This window comes from Dromiciops gliroides, chromosome 2, assembly GCF_019393635.1.
Source record: "Dromiciops gliroides isolate mDroGli1 chromosome 2, mDroGli1.pri, whole genome shotgun sequence".
Lineage (NCBI taxonomy): Eukaryota > Metazoa > Chordata > Mammalia > Microbiotheria > Microbiotheriidae > Dromiciops > Dromiciops gliroides.
The window spans coordinates 162,299,297-162,314,991 of record NC_057862.1 but is presented as its reverse complement, the minus strand read 5'-3'; the positions used below and the strand labels follow the sequence as shown (position 1 = coordinate 162,314,991).

The 15,695-nt window shown below is 38.0% G+C and overlaps 1 protein-coding gene across 1 annotated transcript in view; it reads right to left on the bottom strand.

Moving 5' to 3' along the window:
• Window positions 1–15,487, bottom strand: part of NEDD4 (NEDD4 E3 ubiquitin protein ligase) — a 164,392-nt gene extending 148,905 nt beyond the window's left edge. The window contains 4 exon segments of the mRNA XM_043989386.1: window positions 2,898–2,940; window positions 3,034–3,112; window positions 5,812–5,885; window positions 15,348–15,487. Coding sequence (XP_043845321.1) covers window positions 2,898–2,940; window positions 3,034–3,112; window positions 5,812–5,885; window positions 15,348–15,392 — 241 coding nt within the window. The 5' untranslated portion in view covers window positions 15,393–15,487.
• Between the last annotated feature and the right edge of the window lie 208 nt (window positions 15,488–15,695).

The window sequence follows — 15,695 nt, the reverse complement described above, 5'->3', positions numbered from 1 at the left end:
AAGTTTTTGGGTTTTTTGACTGTTTTCTCTCACAACTAGCTAAATATGGGAATTTTTCCATGACTACTCATGTATAACTTATTTTGAATTGCTTGAGTTCTTGTGGGTGGAGGGGTGGGAATGGAGGGGGAAAGAGAAATTGGAACACAGAGTTTTAAAAAAAATTGATGTCAAAATTTTGTTTTTACATATATTTTGGAAAATAAAATTCTATTAAAAAAAGTTAAAGAAGCCAATCTATATAGTATCTTTCCATGTGTGTGGTCTATGAATTCTCATGGAATCACAGAATAATATAATCATTTAGTTACAATGTCATCTAGTCCAGAGGTGTCACATGTAGAGGAACTCCACAGAACCAGACTGAAGTATAACTGAGAAATGTTTAATGATATCTTTTTAGGCAGGAGGGCTGCTTTTAAATCATCTAAGTCTCTACCTGAACATTTCATGATTACCCTGCAAATATTTAAAGGCAGTGCTCCTGCCTCAAAAGTCTTCCAGTCAGGCAGGAGGAGAACCTAAAAAGTATGGTATGTTTGAAAAAGAGGGAGATAAGAGTAGCTATCAGAAGAAGAGATGGTCAGAAACTTAATAAGAGTTAAATGAAGTTGAAGATTAAAAAAATTCTATTGGATTCCACAATGAGGTGATCTTAAGAGATGGCAGTTCTCATAGAATGATGTATTAAAAACTTGATTACAAGGAGTTGAAGAAAACATAGGTAGTGAGAAAGTGGAAATATAAGGAAAGAATCGAGGTGGGAGTTGGAAAGAATAGAGAAGTCAAATTAAAACTCTTTTGGGACTATTAAAAAAACCTGAATATATTTATAGGCAGAAGGGAAGGAGCTTCTGGTAAGGAAGAAATTGAAGATGCAAAGGAGAAATAGATAATTCCTAATCCAAAGTCATTGAAGAGTTGAGAAAGGGTGGAATCAAAATAAAAGCAAGACTTTCTTGAGTGGAAGGATAAAGGGATAATGATGCTTGGAAAGTCTTAGGACCAGAGGAGGGAGGCTGAGGGAATTCACACTGGATGGCCTCAATTTTCTCAGTAAAGTAGGAAGCTAGCTGTTAGTGTGTGTGTGGGGGGGTGGTATTCGCTAGAGGCAAGAGAAAAGAAAAGGTTTTCAAAAGTCAATGTAGAGAATAAAATAAGAAGTTGCTGAGGGAATAGCAGTATTATTCAAATGTATTCAAAAAGCATTGTTCAAAAGCAAGTTACATGAATGTGGGTAATATTAGCTCAATTTCCAGTCAGTAAGAACAAAAACAGAGAAATCAGATGGTGGCAGTTACCTGGGAATTAGAACTAATGTGTTGAGAATTGTTAGCAGTCAAGGAAGCAAGTAATTTCTAGGGCAGTAGTTAGTCTAATGGAAGACTATGAGTAAACTCTCTGAGAAATCACATCATCTTGAAGGATCTAAATAACCTCTTATACCTCATCAGTACCCTCTGTCTCTCTGATTGGAGGGTGGAACCATAAACACCTCAGTTTTAAGGAGAAGGGTTAGGACATGCATTTCCTCATTTCCCACATAGCTGCACTGACTTTTTACTTCTTTGGCTTTTCTAACAACACTCATTTTGGTCTTCTTTGGCTTTTCTACCATATCCCTACACCAAGTATCTTCTCTTCCTCTCCACTTTTCAGCTTTCTTTTGTGTGCTGTCTTCTCTCATTAGACTGTAAGCTCCTTTAGGGTAGGGACTGTCTGTATTATTTTCTTTGTATATACAGCCAGGAGCATCTGGCATATAGAAGGCACTATGATAAAATTGGGAGGCAGGGCACCCTGACTCAAAACAGGGTACCTTTTTCAAGCCATATCTATTTAAAGTCTTCAACAATTAGACTCCAGTTTTTTAGTCATAATCTCTTTTTACCCCCTATCCAGTACAATCAAAATAGTCTATGAGATGTTCCCTATGTGCTACATTCCATCATTCACACCCATTCTTTTGCACAAATTGTGATGATGAAATCATCATTTCCTACTTCTGAACTCTCAGATTTCATGATCATCATTCTAACAAAATGAAATCAATTCTGAAACTTACACTTCCTCAGTATTTGAAAAAGTGAATATTCAGCATTTAGTTTTTTTGTTTTTTTTAATAAACTCTTTTTTTTTTATTAATTTTTTTTTTTTGGCTGGGCAATGGGGGTTAAGTGACTTGCCCAGGGTCACACAGCTAGTAAGTCAAGTGTCTGAGGCCGGATTTGAACTCAGGTACTCCTGAATCCAAGGCCGGTTCTTTATCCACTGCGCCACCTAGCCGCCCCTTAATAAACTCTTAAACACTGTCATAACTAATGAACTGGTCAATTTTTTCCCTTCATTTCTACCTACTAGCTTTAAATAAAGTGGACCAAATACCAACTTGATAAATGGAGGAAGGCATTAAAATATCTCATATGAATAAAGAGTATTTATCTCTAAATCTAAATGCTTATTTAAAATAAAAGTAAGAAAGTTCCAGTTTTCCAAAGATAAGAGGATATCCACTAACACATTCAAACTTTCTATGATCATATTAACCTGTAAACCACCAAATGAATCATCACCTTCAATAGATATTTGCAAAATTTTTTAGAATTTTTTAAAGTTAGACTCACCAATAATACCTTTTAAAAATATTACCCTAGAGGGGCAGCTAGGTGGCACAGTGGATAGAGCACTGGCCCTGGAGTCAGGAGGACCTGAGTTTAAATCCGACCTCAGACACTTGACACTTACTAGCTGTGTGACCTTGGGCAAGTCACTTAACCCCAATTGCCTCACCAAAAAAAAAACATTACCCTGAGAATTGAAAGTTATAATATTGTCCTGGTACGGTTAAGAAAACCTTTGCAATTTTATATTTCTAAGAAAATTAAATTAATTTATACTTACTCTGAATAATATCTCTTCATTCCACTTTGGATTCAAAGTCTAAAGGATAATAAAAACAGTTTAAAACTTTTCACATATTGTCATCAGAAAACAAAGTTTGTTTCAGACTCATTAAATACTTCCAAGTCAAACCTTTTTAGCAGTTTTTGTTTGAACACTATTTAGGATTCCATTCGTTGGGTCATACAGCGTCACTTTCACATAAGGATCACTGTGGATTAAAAAAAAAAAGACTGCTTTAACTATTGCTCTCTATAAATAAAGCATATTCGGGGCAGCTAGATGGCGCAGTGGATAGAGCACCGGCCCTGCAGTCAGGAGTGCCTGAGTTCAAATCCGGCCTCAGACACTTAACACTTACTAGCTGTGTGACCCTAGGCAAGTCACTTAATCCCAATTGTCTCACTAAAAAAAAAAAAAAAACATAAATAAAGCATATTCTACTTACAGAAAAAAAATGTAGAACTTCATGTATTATTTTAAATATTTTATCTAATACCCAAATATCAATTTTTACTTCTTATGCTTAAAGTCATAGTTTCTTATAACAGAATTTCCAAAGAAATTATATTCAGTTTTGGACTTTGTTTAAATCTGTATTACTGTTTATTTGGTATGCTTTTCCCACCGTTTTTGGAATTCTGATTCCTAACAATTATTTGTATGATTTCAGGACACCCTGCTCTACCTTCTCCTAAAAGGGCTACATTACAATTATTTTTTAATCTACTATATAAGAAAGGCTTCAGTAACATATTGCATCGACTGTCTAAGAACTAAACCAATGTTAAATACATGAAATCTTATCACCAGTAGGCTAGCCTCTAGGTGATAATAGTTAACATTTGTAAAAGTTTTATAGTTTACAAAAGTATTGAGAGTAAAGTGTACCTTGGGCAAGTCACAGGTTCAGTTTGTTTCAGTTTCCTCGATTATAAAATAGAGGTAATAACAGCAATCACCTTTCATGGTTGTTATGAGTACATAATGAGATATCTGTATAGCATAGCACAGTGCCTGGCATATAGTAGGTACTATATAAATGCTAACTATTATCATTGTTGTTATTATTATAATAGCTCTGGATCGAATCAAGGGGAACCTCAATCAACCAACTGAGATTTCACAGTATGGATCTTTCCTAGAAAGTCATGTGTCATGGTGACAAATATGATTGTTTGCCCCTTGCTGACAAAACATGGGAAACTCCCCTGATTTGGTTCCCAGTACTTCAGCAGTCTATGAGAGTAGAGGGAGTGCATTCCTATCAGTAGAAGTACCTTTCCTGCCTATAAAAATGAACTGAGCTTCCCCCCACACATCCCATACTATCAGGGAAGAATGTAGCTAGGGCAGTTGGTGTTAGGAGGAAGTAGAAAGGGAGGATTTCCTCAACAGTACAGGTGACTTACAAGAGAAACACGTGGCAAAACTGCGAGAAATTCCTGAATCTCTAGTTTCTAGCTGTTTCCTTCTGTTTGTTTCCTTTTCTGAGAACAAGTCCTAGATTCCCATGAGAGTGGACTTTCAATGTAAATTCCAGACTTCCTAAGTTTGAGAGTTCCTAAGTTCAAACATATGGGCATCAGAACACACAAAGGGAGATTTCCTTAGGAGTGTGCTCCTTTGAGGAGGAAGAGGCGCACCAACAAAAAAATTTCCCTGTAGTCCCTGTGGCTGCAGAAGTAAAAAAATACCATGGGAGTTGAAGCAAAATATCTGACCACTCTTTCACTGCTGAGTTGTTCAGATGATAAAGATCCATGGTGAATGGGATGTATTTCAGTTGTCCCCACCCTTGCCCCCAAAGTGTCTTTACTTTTAAGAGAAGGGTGAAGGGAGTCTAATGGGCTATTATTTGAACACTTTATATTACTGTTTTTGTTCATGGTCCTTTGTGTCCTATGCATTTTCTATGGTGGGTATCATAAAGGCTATAACATACAGGGGAATTGGAGACTGTTATATTTGGAGAAACCTAAACACAACTTGTATCTAAAATTCATTTTGGAGCAATTCAAAATCTTTTACCTCTAGGTGGGGCAATAGACCCCCATATTCGACATGGTTCTTATGAGCCCATAATCTTAAGAGAAAGAGAGCCCATGGATGATACATATATAATCTATTTCATTGGAGACTCTAAACCACCTTGGGAGATAGCTACTATTTCATTATTCACATTTTAACAATGAGAAAACTGAGGCTCAAAGAAGTTAAGTAACTGACCTTTGGTTACATAGCTCTTAAGAATAAGAGGGAGGGCAGCTAGGTGATACAGTGAATAAAGCACCAGCCCTGGATTCAGGAGGACCTGAGTTCAAATCTGATCTCAGACACTTAACACATACTAGCTCTGTGACCCTGGGCAAAGCACAACCCCATTGCCTTGACAACAACAAAAAAAGAATAAGAGGGAGGGCAGCTAGGCAGTGCAGTGAATAGAGCACCAGTCCTGGATTCAGGAGGACCTGAGTTCAAATCTGGCCTCAGACACTTGACACTTACTAGCTGTGTGACCCTGGGCAAGTCACATAACCCCAATTGCCTCACTCCCCCCCCCAAAAAAAGAATAAGAGGGAGGTTCAAATACATGTCTTCTGAACTCCAAGTCATCAGTCTATTCATTAAACCAAACTACTGATGAAAGGGGATAAATTATTTGACAAAATCACCATAATAGCTTTTGTCCTGAACTAGCCTGTATTTATTATGCCTTTGAGAAAACAAAGTTACTTTCCTGCCACAATGAAGTCTAAGAATAGGACTTAAGTAGAGGTCTTTAGTAAATATTGACTTAAATAAATTCTAACTAGCACCAATATTTTATATTCACATCATTAATAGGAATTTACAAAAAATTAACACATAAAATCTTTGAAAATATCACCAAAATTTCTGTATACTTACCTAGCTCCCAAGAGATCCTTCTTCGCCAGGCCTATTCCAGCTATAACTTTCACTCGCACAATTTGTGAATTTTCCTAAAGTAAAGTTAAAATTTAAATTTTTTATATTTTATTTTGTATACAGACTTAAAAAAAATTAATAGTATACCAAATATATTTAATAAAATAACTGAATTAAATGAAAATAACTCATGTTTTATAGAATTACTTTGACTAAAAGGATGTTCATGACTTAGTAATTTTGTAATTGTTAAAATTTTTCAAATTTTCACCTCAGCAAATCAAATAAGACTATTATTGTCTGCATACTTTACAGGTCCCCTACAATAATCTATTAATTGGAATGTTGTTTTTTTTTTGTAAAGAAAGGTAGCATGCTATATAATAAGAGAACCAAGCTCAAAATCAGGAAGATCTACGTTCAAGTCCCACCTTGGACATAATGGCCGTATAAACATGGGCAACCAAGTCATTTACTCCTCTTATCTTCTAGGAAACTCTCTGAAACTAAAAAATGCAGAGGAGGATGCTGAGTTGCACTGGTAGAGGGAATTTGCTCACCATGCTATTCCTCATATCAGTGAAACCACAGGTTCAGTTTCAATTCCTCTTCCAAAAGCAAACCAAAACAAAAATAGCCAAAAGATTACTGAACAGATCAGATAACTAGCAAGGAAATGTCCAAATTATACAAAGAACAACCACTGTTACCAGATTTGAATCCCAAACTGAATAAATCTAGAATGAAATAAAATGTGTCAATTATATTAGTATTATTTATCAGAGGTCTAAATTTAATTTCCTTTTCTCTCCTAACATTTCCCTCAACTAGCCCCATTAATACCATTTGTTCTTCATTTAGACCCTACTTCCTTTCTTTATTTCCTCTTAGTTTCCCTTTTCTTCTCCTTTCTCTTCTCAGCCCAGATAGAATTCTGATCACCTAAAATAACAAAAGATCATAGAAAAGAGCACAAAATTAAAGTTAAATGGTAATTAATGTGGCTAATAATTTGTGGGGAGATAGCTTACAAAAACAAGAAAAAAAAGGGACCAATTTGGAAAGGCATCATAAAAGCAGTTTTAAGTGAACAAATGCTTTAGTTTGGCATCTTGGATATATATAAGTTCCAAATTATATCAATTAATTGCAAACCTATTATGACTATTGCCTTTGTTATTTCAAAATCAAAGTTCTCTGTCTTTGTCAGATAGTTATACTATTTTCCAGACCATTGTTGTTTTAGGGTTTGTTTGTTTGCTTGTTTGCAGAAAAGGGTGGTGCCCCACACAAGTTAGCATTCATTACCTCTAGTCTGCTGCTTCCTTAACTGCTTCTTCAACCCCAGCCCCTCTTTCAACACCTGGGCTACAGTGACTTAAATGCAAAGATTTCTGGTAACAGCCATAGACATGACAAGGGAATAAAGCCACCTCTCAATCTTTTAGGTGTGTTTCTTGGTCCTTTTCCCTTAGGATAAAAAGGCACTTAAAACTCCAATCTAAAAATGAAAAAGACATCTAAGGAAAAACTAATCACTATTTTACATTCACTTTATGTTCCCCTCCCAATTTCTTTCATCAAAGTGGATATTCTCACAGTGAAGCAGATCAGAAACCATTTACTCTTTTTCTGTGTGATTTCTGGCCTTATCCTTCCATAAATCCTCCAAAAATCTGTACAACTTCCTCTAGATCAGGAATTCTTAACCTGTGTTTTGGGAACTATTTTTTTAAAAGAAACATGTTGATAACTATGTCAACATAATTGATTTCTTTTGTAATTTTATTCGTCTAAAAGCACTAGTTTGTGAAAAGGTCAGGGAGTCAAAAGCATTTTTTAGATGCCTACTATTGGTCAGGCACTGTGTTAAGCACTGGACACAGAGAAAGGAAAAGACAGTTGTGGCCTTCAAGAAGCTCACAATTTAATGGAGAAGACAACAAGTAGATAAATATATACAATTAAGCTATATACAAGATAAATATGAAATAAGTGCCAGAGGGAAGTCACCAGAATTAAGGTTTGGAAAAGGCTTCCTATACAACACAGGATTTTAGCTGGGACTTAAAGGAAAAACCAGGTCAGTTAGTAGGCTGTAGATGAGTGAGAGTTCCAGGCATGGGGGGACAGCCAGAAAAAATGCCTGAGCCAAGAGATAGAATGCCTTGTTCATGGAAGAAGAAGGAGGCCAGTGTCACTGGATCAAAGAGTACCTTGGGGCTGTAAAGTATCAGAGGACTGGAATGGGTAGATAATGAGGATTTTGTATTTGATAGGGAGTCATTGGAGTTTACTGAACCTGGAGATGGCGTGGTTGGACCTGTGCTTTATGAAAATCACTCATGACTGAATGGAGCATGAACTGGAGTGGAGAAAAGCTTGTGGTAGGCAGATCAACATGCCCGGGCATGAGGTGGTAAGGGCCTACACCAGGGTGGTAACACTATCAGAGGAAAGAAGGGGGAATATTTGAGAGAGGATGCAAAAATGAAATCAACAGGCCTTGGCAACAAATTGAATGTGGGTAGAGAGATTAAGGAGTCAAGAATGATACCTAGGTTTCAAACTTGGGGGACTAGAAGGTTGGTGGTGCCTTCAAGAGTAATAGAGGGTTTAGGGGTGAAATAGAATGGGTTCAGTTTTGGACATGTTGAGTTTAAGATGTCTACAGGACATGTTTGAGATGTCTGAAAGGCACATGGAAACGTGAGAATAAAATTAGGGTTGTATAGGTAGATTTAAGAATCATCAGCATAGAGATGACAATTTCACCAGAATGACACACAAAAATGGTTAGGAACTCCTGCTATAGATATTTTCATGTTTCCTGCCTAATACCATACAGGTTACCTATTATCCCTTGCTCTTACACACTTTCCATTCATTTCTTTGATATTTTTTATATACCTTCTGGAATAAAAGTTATAGTTGGTAATTTGCGCAATCTAGTCATATATAATGCTGGTCTCTCTTTTGCCCTTTGAGTCATCCACAATTTTGATTCTTTAGAGACTATCCCATAATTCACAGACATACAGCATCATTAAGAGATTACTGGTATTAAAAAGATGGATTTATGTGCCAAGGAACAGCCTAGAATTGGTAAAAAGTCCTATTTAAATTTTCAAATGCAACCCAGTCCATTTATCTCCTTCTATTCAATTCTGGGCCCAGTTCACTGACCATCTGGGGTGCCTTTTTATGAGTCCTGATGCTTAGCCATCAAGTGTGAAACACAAATTAGGTAATATTCACAACTTAAACACCTGTTTTTTCCTGAGCAAAATGCCAGGTTGATCTCTTGAGTGATTTTGTATCTTACTGCAGGAGCCTTATAATGTTACAAGGCTGTTATCACAAAATGTCATCTCCAAATAGAATTAGGGGGGGGGGGAAGGGGGGGGCGGGGGGGGGGGAGAGGACCTCACCATGATTAAGGAATCCCTCTTATATTTACACAAAGCACAGGAAGTTTGCCATGACACCAGCAAACAGTCCTGGAAGGCATGTCTACCTGTATATTGATACTAAGAAGATCGCTGAAAAAAATGTATCTTTGTGCTTATATCACAAAATTTTACATTCTTTTAATGTAAAAGATGAGAGACATCCTGCCACTTAGACCAAGTGGACAGAGAACCCAGAAGACCTGGTTGGGTTCATGTTCCACCTTTGACACCTATTTGCTATGTGTCCTTGGACACTTAAGCTCTTAAAAGGTGCCTGCAATAGTAGAAGTTTGCTTATCTGAGAGTTACCCTTACCAATGAAATCACAGGTCTAGTCCCTATGCCTTATGTAGCACACTGGGTTCTGAGGTGGTAGAAATTGACTGTGACGGTCATCAGTAATAAATAATAATATCTAATATTTCTACAACACTTTGGGGTTTTAAAAATGCTTTAGATATATGATTTTATTTTATCCTCACAACTCCATGAGATAGATAGTATGGAAAGTATCACTGCCATTTTATAGAGAAGGAAGTAAAGGGTAAATTATTTGCCCATAGTCATCACTTTAAGTATGTATATCATAGCATATCAAACTAGACAACTAGAATCTCTAAATCTGGCACACTTTCCACTATACCCTGAAAACATATTACAATCGAAAAACAAAAATGTATTTCATTTCACATCTAGTCATTATCTTCCTTCAAGTTTCATCTTTGGGCTTTTTGCAGGCTCATTTTACCCACAACTTCTTTTCACTAAAAATTCTAACCTCCTCTGTGGTACCCGCCCCCCCATGTTATTGATTGCTTTTGCATTTACATCACATTCATTTCTAAACATACCTTTGAATCTTTCCCCTATGTGGAGCCTTCCAAAACAGTTTTTTTTTTAAAAGCTTGGCAAACCAACTGACACAGGGACCATGTGTGAGAGTACATACATTTCATACTCCCGGCCTGTTAGTTACCTCTCCAAAGAAAGCAGGGTAACTTTAAATTATTCTCTGGGGCCAAACTCAGTCTTTATAATTATCTAACTATTAGTTTCATTTTATCATTTTTTTCCATTTCCATTTACTTTGCTGCAATCATTCTGTATAGTGTTTTCCTAGTTGGGCCTACTTTACTCTGAACCAGTTGATATTACATATGCATTCTCTCTAATTCTTCATCTTTACGGTTTCTTGGTTTTGGTTTCTTCTGCTTACAAAAAAAAAAAAGTTTCTGATCTATTGTTTCTATTAGACAGTCACTTCTGCCACACAAGCACATCTTACTAAATTAACAATCTTTCTATTTGGAAATTTATTTGCTCTATTTGCTTGGTTATATAGATTGATTATAATTATGACTTGTGAACAAATCAAGCATTTTTTTTTCACCAACTTCCTCCCAATATAATCTGCTGTTTCTTAGTGCAAACATACCTATGGTTGTTTTGTGATTTTTTTTTCTTTTTCCTACAAGATGGTATGTAACATACATGAGTAGTCAATACTGTTCTCATAAACGAATTCTTTAACTACAGTTATGACCATTTTGAAGGTATGTAGTAAAAATTCTTTAACAGAATCCCCAAGCAAAAGCATTTCAATTATTGTAATTATATTATTATAGTACCTAGCTAGTTCATGCATATAATCTGCATTACTTTAAATTTCCTAATTCTAGGAAAATATGTCTGAATCTCAGTCACTGCTTTGTTATGCTTGAATATTTACTAGAAAGTTATGAAAACTATGTTTTAGCTCAAATACTTTTATGAAAATCCTAAATAATCCAGAAGACTAACCCAAAACAATGACCAGGGAAAACTGATAGTTTTCTAAAGAAGAGACAGAAATAAGGGAATTCATAAACCATATCCTGTACCTCAAAATGTTCAGCAGCAAGCACTTGTGAAGCTAAATATCTTTTTTTTTTTTGCATTTGTTTTGGCTGTTGGGGTTTTTTTTGCGGGGCAAGGAGGGTTAAGTGACTTGCCCAGGGTCACACAGCTAGTACATGTCAAGCATCTGAGGCCGGATTTGAACTCAGGTTCTCCTGAATCCAGGCCTAATGCTTTATCCACTGTGCCACCTAGCTGCCCTGGTAAATGTTTTTTTAAAAAAACACTTACAGTTTTTTGTTACACTCTGTACTTTTCAGGTTGCCTGTTTTTACCCAGAAAAAAGAACTTCCCACCCCAAAGAATCTCTAATTTTCTTCCCTCAGGACCTTTTTTTCCCTTTTTGCCATTTCAATACTTCATTAACCTCTGCAGATTTGAGATATATATTAAAAATATTTAAGTTTAGATAAGTCTGCTCAAAAACTTTTTTAACTGTTCTACTCCTTCCCTATTATTTATTTCTATGTTATTCCAGCTCCAAACAATTCTCTTTTCCCTGTGTACAAAAACTTGCTAAAAGAGACTAGAGTTAATAGTTTATCCAACTACCAGGTACTTCTTTAAGCATTATACCTGTGGACACCAATTTACAGTTGAGAAATTAATCACCTCTCATCTTCTTTTATACTAGATTATTTTACCCTTACTAATCATTGATGCTCTTATTGTAAAGTGATTTCCTTTTATCTTTCAAAATCTGGAAAGGATCTAGAAGCCCCAAAATACTAGGTCCCTAAAAAAATTAGACAATAGCTTACTGTGATCTATTTATAAAACTATTCTAACTGAAGATATTGTTTGCAAACCCATATAATTAGAAATCAGGTCTATTCCTAAAATGTTTGTTAATCTTAAAATTTTTCTACTTTTTAAAACAAAATGTCTTTCAAATATTTTCAGATTTATTTTATTCTGTCTAATAACTGATTTTTACCCACTCCAGTTACTTCATTTTTCTACAGTGAATACACAGCCTCTTCTAAATAGGCCTACAGAAACCCTGGACAAGTGCCTAAGCTCAAGAGTGAGTCAGCTGTAGCCCTCCCTTTCCCTTTCCAGATCAGTCCCTCCTACCCCATCACTCCCTAAAGTTCAACGAGTTAGTTGTTGTAGCAACTCAAGTACAACCTCATCATCACCACTTTGAACTGAAATGATTTTATTTTCTTTAGGGAGGGTTTTATTTGTTCCACACAGACAACTAAAAGGATGAAGTCTTTCAAAATACAGTAATTAGTGAAAACATACAGTATACTTATAATCGTTTTTATATTACAGCACAGAGTTAATGAATTTTCTTTCTTTACTCTGAAATGATTTTTTTAAAACCACATTGATAAGAAATGCTTAGTGTTTTGGTTCATTTAAAAAAGAAAAGAAAACCGTCAAAGCCATTTTAAGACAATCACACAAGGAGCTTGAAGTGTTGGTACTAAAGCAAAGAATCACCATTGCATCCTTTACCTGTCTAAAGCACTAGAGAAAAAGAAATTCCTCACATGTGTTCTGGTATTGCATCACTAGTTAATGAGAGAGAAGCAAGCAACCCCTTTCTCAATCTTAATCTCTTGCTCTAGTTGTCAGCATAGTGGGAGGAGAAGCATAGCCAGTCCTCTCTCTTTCCCTGTGATACAGTAATTCAGGGGTACAAAGGAAATAGAGGCATCTGGAATCTTGGCAGGGCAAAAGCCAGACCTCAACCTTACCAACTGGGGTGATCTCTATATGTAGGTGATTGCTTATTCCATGAAATTTGTTGTGTAGTCTGGAAGTCTTGAATTCAAGCATTGAAACTTCTGGTCTTGACTGCCCATGGCCTGTGATAACAGGTTACTCTGTACCCAACTATACACTACTGGGGTGTATCCAGCATGGGGAATAAAGTAAAATAGCCATGGCTTGGGGCAGCTAGGTGGCACAGTGGATAGAGCACCGGCCCTGGAGTCAGGAGTACCTGAGTTCAAATCCGGCCTCAGACACTTAACACTTACTAGCTGTGTGACCCTAGGCAAGTCACTTAACCCCAATTGCCTCACTAAAAAAAAAAAAAAATAGCCAAGGCTCACCCACTGAGGCATGTAGTGACTGGAATAAAAGACCAGATATTCCAAGTTTGGGGGTTAGGAAACAACCTGAAAAAAGTAGACATCACTGATACCAAGAGTCAGCACAAGAAGAGAAGAGCACTAGAAAAGGGGAATTAAGCTTTTCAAACATTTTGCCAAGCACTTATCCTGTTCCTAAGATTTCCCTTTAGAGATCTAGAATACAGTAAGAGGAGGAGAAAGAGTAAGAAATTCAAAGCATCAGAATTTGGCTTTGAACAACAAATCCTGGATCTCATTGAGTCACAGGCCGGCCTAGATGCAGAGTATGTCTACCTCAGAATTGCCTAAGGCACAACGATCCATCCTCTAGAACTAGCAGTGGAACAGGCCTTCTCAAGATCTTCAGAGCCAGACAGATAAAATGATCAAAGGCATAGTATTGTTCTCCTCTTGTTGAAATATTAGCCAAAAAATAATGTACTATTATCCAGCACTTACTGAAAACACACACACACACACACACACACACACGGACGCAGAGATATTCCCCTTTTAGGACATTACAGGAATAACAGTTAATATAGCTCCGTTGGAAATTATCTTCTATCAACACATGTAACTATCAGATGAAATAAAATTCTGCTGTTCTTCCTAGCTCCCAAGGCTTATTCTGTAACCAGTATGCTAATAAATATAGTTTTATAGAAGACCTACATTTGGGAAGATAGGAGAGGCACAGCAAGAAACTAAGCTGAGAAGGAACTTCTCTTTCTACAAAATATGTGCTCTGGGGGCAGCTAGATGGCGCAGTGGGTAGAGCACCGGCCCTGGAGTCAGGAGTACCTGAGTTCAAATCTGGCCTCAGACACTTAACACTTACTAGCTGTGTGACCCTGGGCAAGTCACTTAACCCCAACTGCCTCACTAAAAAAAAATGTGCTCTATCGAAAAATTACTGAAAAATATCAAATCTCAATTAATTGGTTCCACTGTATGCTAACAACTGTTAACAGCCAAATAAGTCTTAATCTAGACTTAAATATGAATCTATCGCATTGTAAGTGAAAGGGTATATAACCTATCAATTTTAGCAGTTGTACATTTACAATTTCTGAGACTGAATTCCTTAAAAGTCATACTTCTTCATATAAAATTTTACAACTTTTTCCCACTGGCTCTTTGAAGGAGTAAAACCTAACCGGCCTTAACGTAATATAACGTAACAGCAGCGGGAATATGTAACATCAGCACTCGCTTCACACAAAATTGACAAAACAATTTACTTTTTAAATACGTACAGATGTAGAGGATCTGCTTAAATTATAACAACATTCGGACTAAAGTTTAATTTCAGCAAAGTAAGTTTCAGTGAGTTTAATTTCGGACTAAAGTTTAATTTCAGCAAAGTAAGTTTCAGTGAGTTTAATTTCAGTAAAGTTCAACAAATAAAAAAAATAAAGGATCAAAACTGTTTTCCACATTTACACTGTATATTAAAATTATCTATATGCCCAGGTAATCACTACCACCCCGAAATCCAAATAAACGGAAAAGAAAGGCTTCAGATAAAGGAAACAAAGAACGAAGTCGTCTCAAGACACCGAAAACTCAAGAGTCTCGCTCAGGTTTAAAGTCCAACTCCTGATAGCGCGAGTGCCAAGTCCATTAGGAGTAAGGGCGGCCCGGCCTCGGGCGGGGCCAGGTCACGGACTGGGATGCTCTAGGTGCTGCGCGACGCATCCTTTAATCCCGTAGCTCACCTTTACCCCGCCCCCCTCCGGGCACGCGAGAGAACTTCCTAGGCCCGGTGTGGGGGGGAAGGCGCGCACCAGGCATCCCGCACTTGTCCCGGGCCCCGCCCCGGGCCTGGGGCCCGCATTTCGGGTCTAAAAAGGGGACTCTGGGGCAGGGGGTAGGAGGCGTTGCAGATTTCACTGGCGGGGGCACGGTTCCCACCTACCCTCTTTAACTCAGAAGAACCGGCCCTCCACGGGCCCCGCCCCTTCCCCAACCCGGCAGAGCAGGCGAGCCCGGGGGCCCGGAGGTGAGCGATTCACGAGCCCGGGCCTCGACGTCCCTCGGGAGCAAGAGTGGGGTGAGGGTCGCGGGGACGGCAGGGACCAGCGGGTCCCCTTACCTCATCCTCCAGAAGTCCGAACACCTCCACCGGAGAAGTTGCCATGTCCCGGCGGGGCCGAAAAGCTTCTGGACTCGTTCGATTCCCTTACACCCCAGCCGAGAATCGTAGCGGGAAAGGGAGAGGAGGCAGGAGAGGGGAGTAGGAGGTGGAGAAGGAGGAGCAAGAGAAATGGGAGGGGGAGAAGGCAGAGAAGCCGCAGCAGCGCCACCTGCCGCGGGGGAGAAGAAGAGGAAGAAGGGGCTGCTAGAGATGCCGTGCTCCGCGGCGCGCGGCTCGTGCTCCTCGGTTCCCCGCTCACGCACTTAGGTTGGACAGGAGCGCGCACGCGCTCGCCTGTAGCTGTGG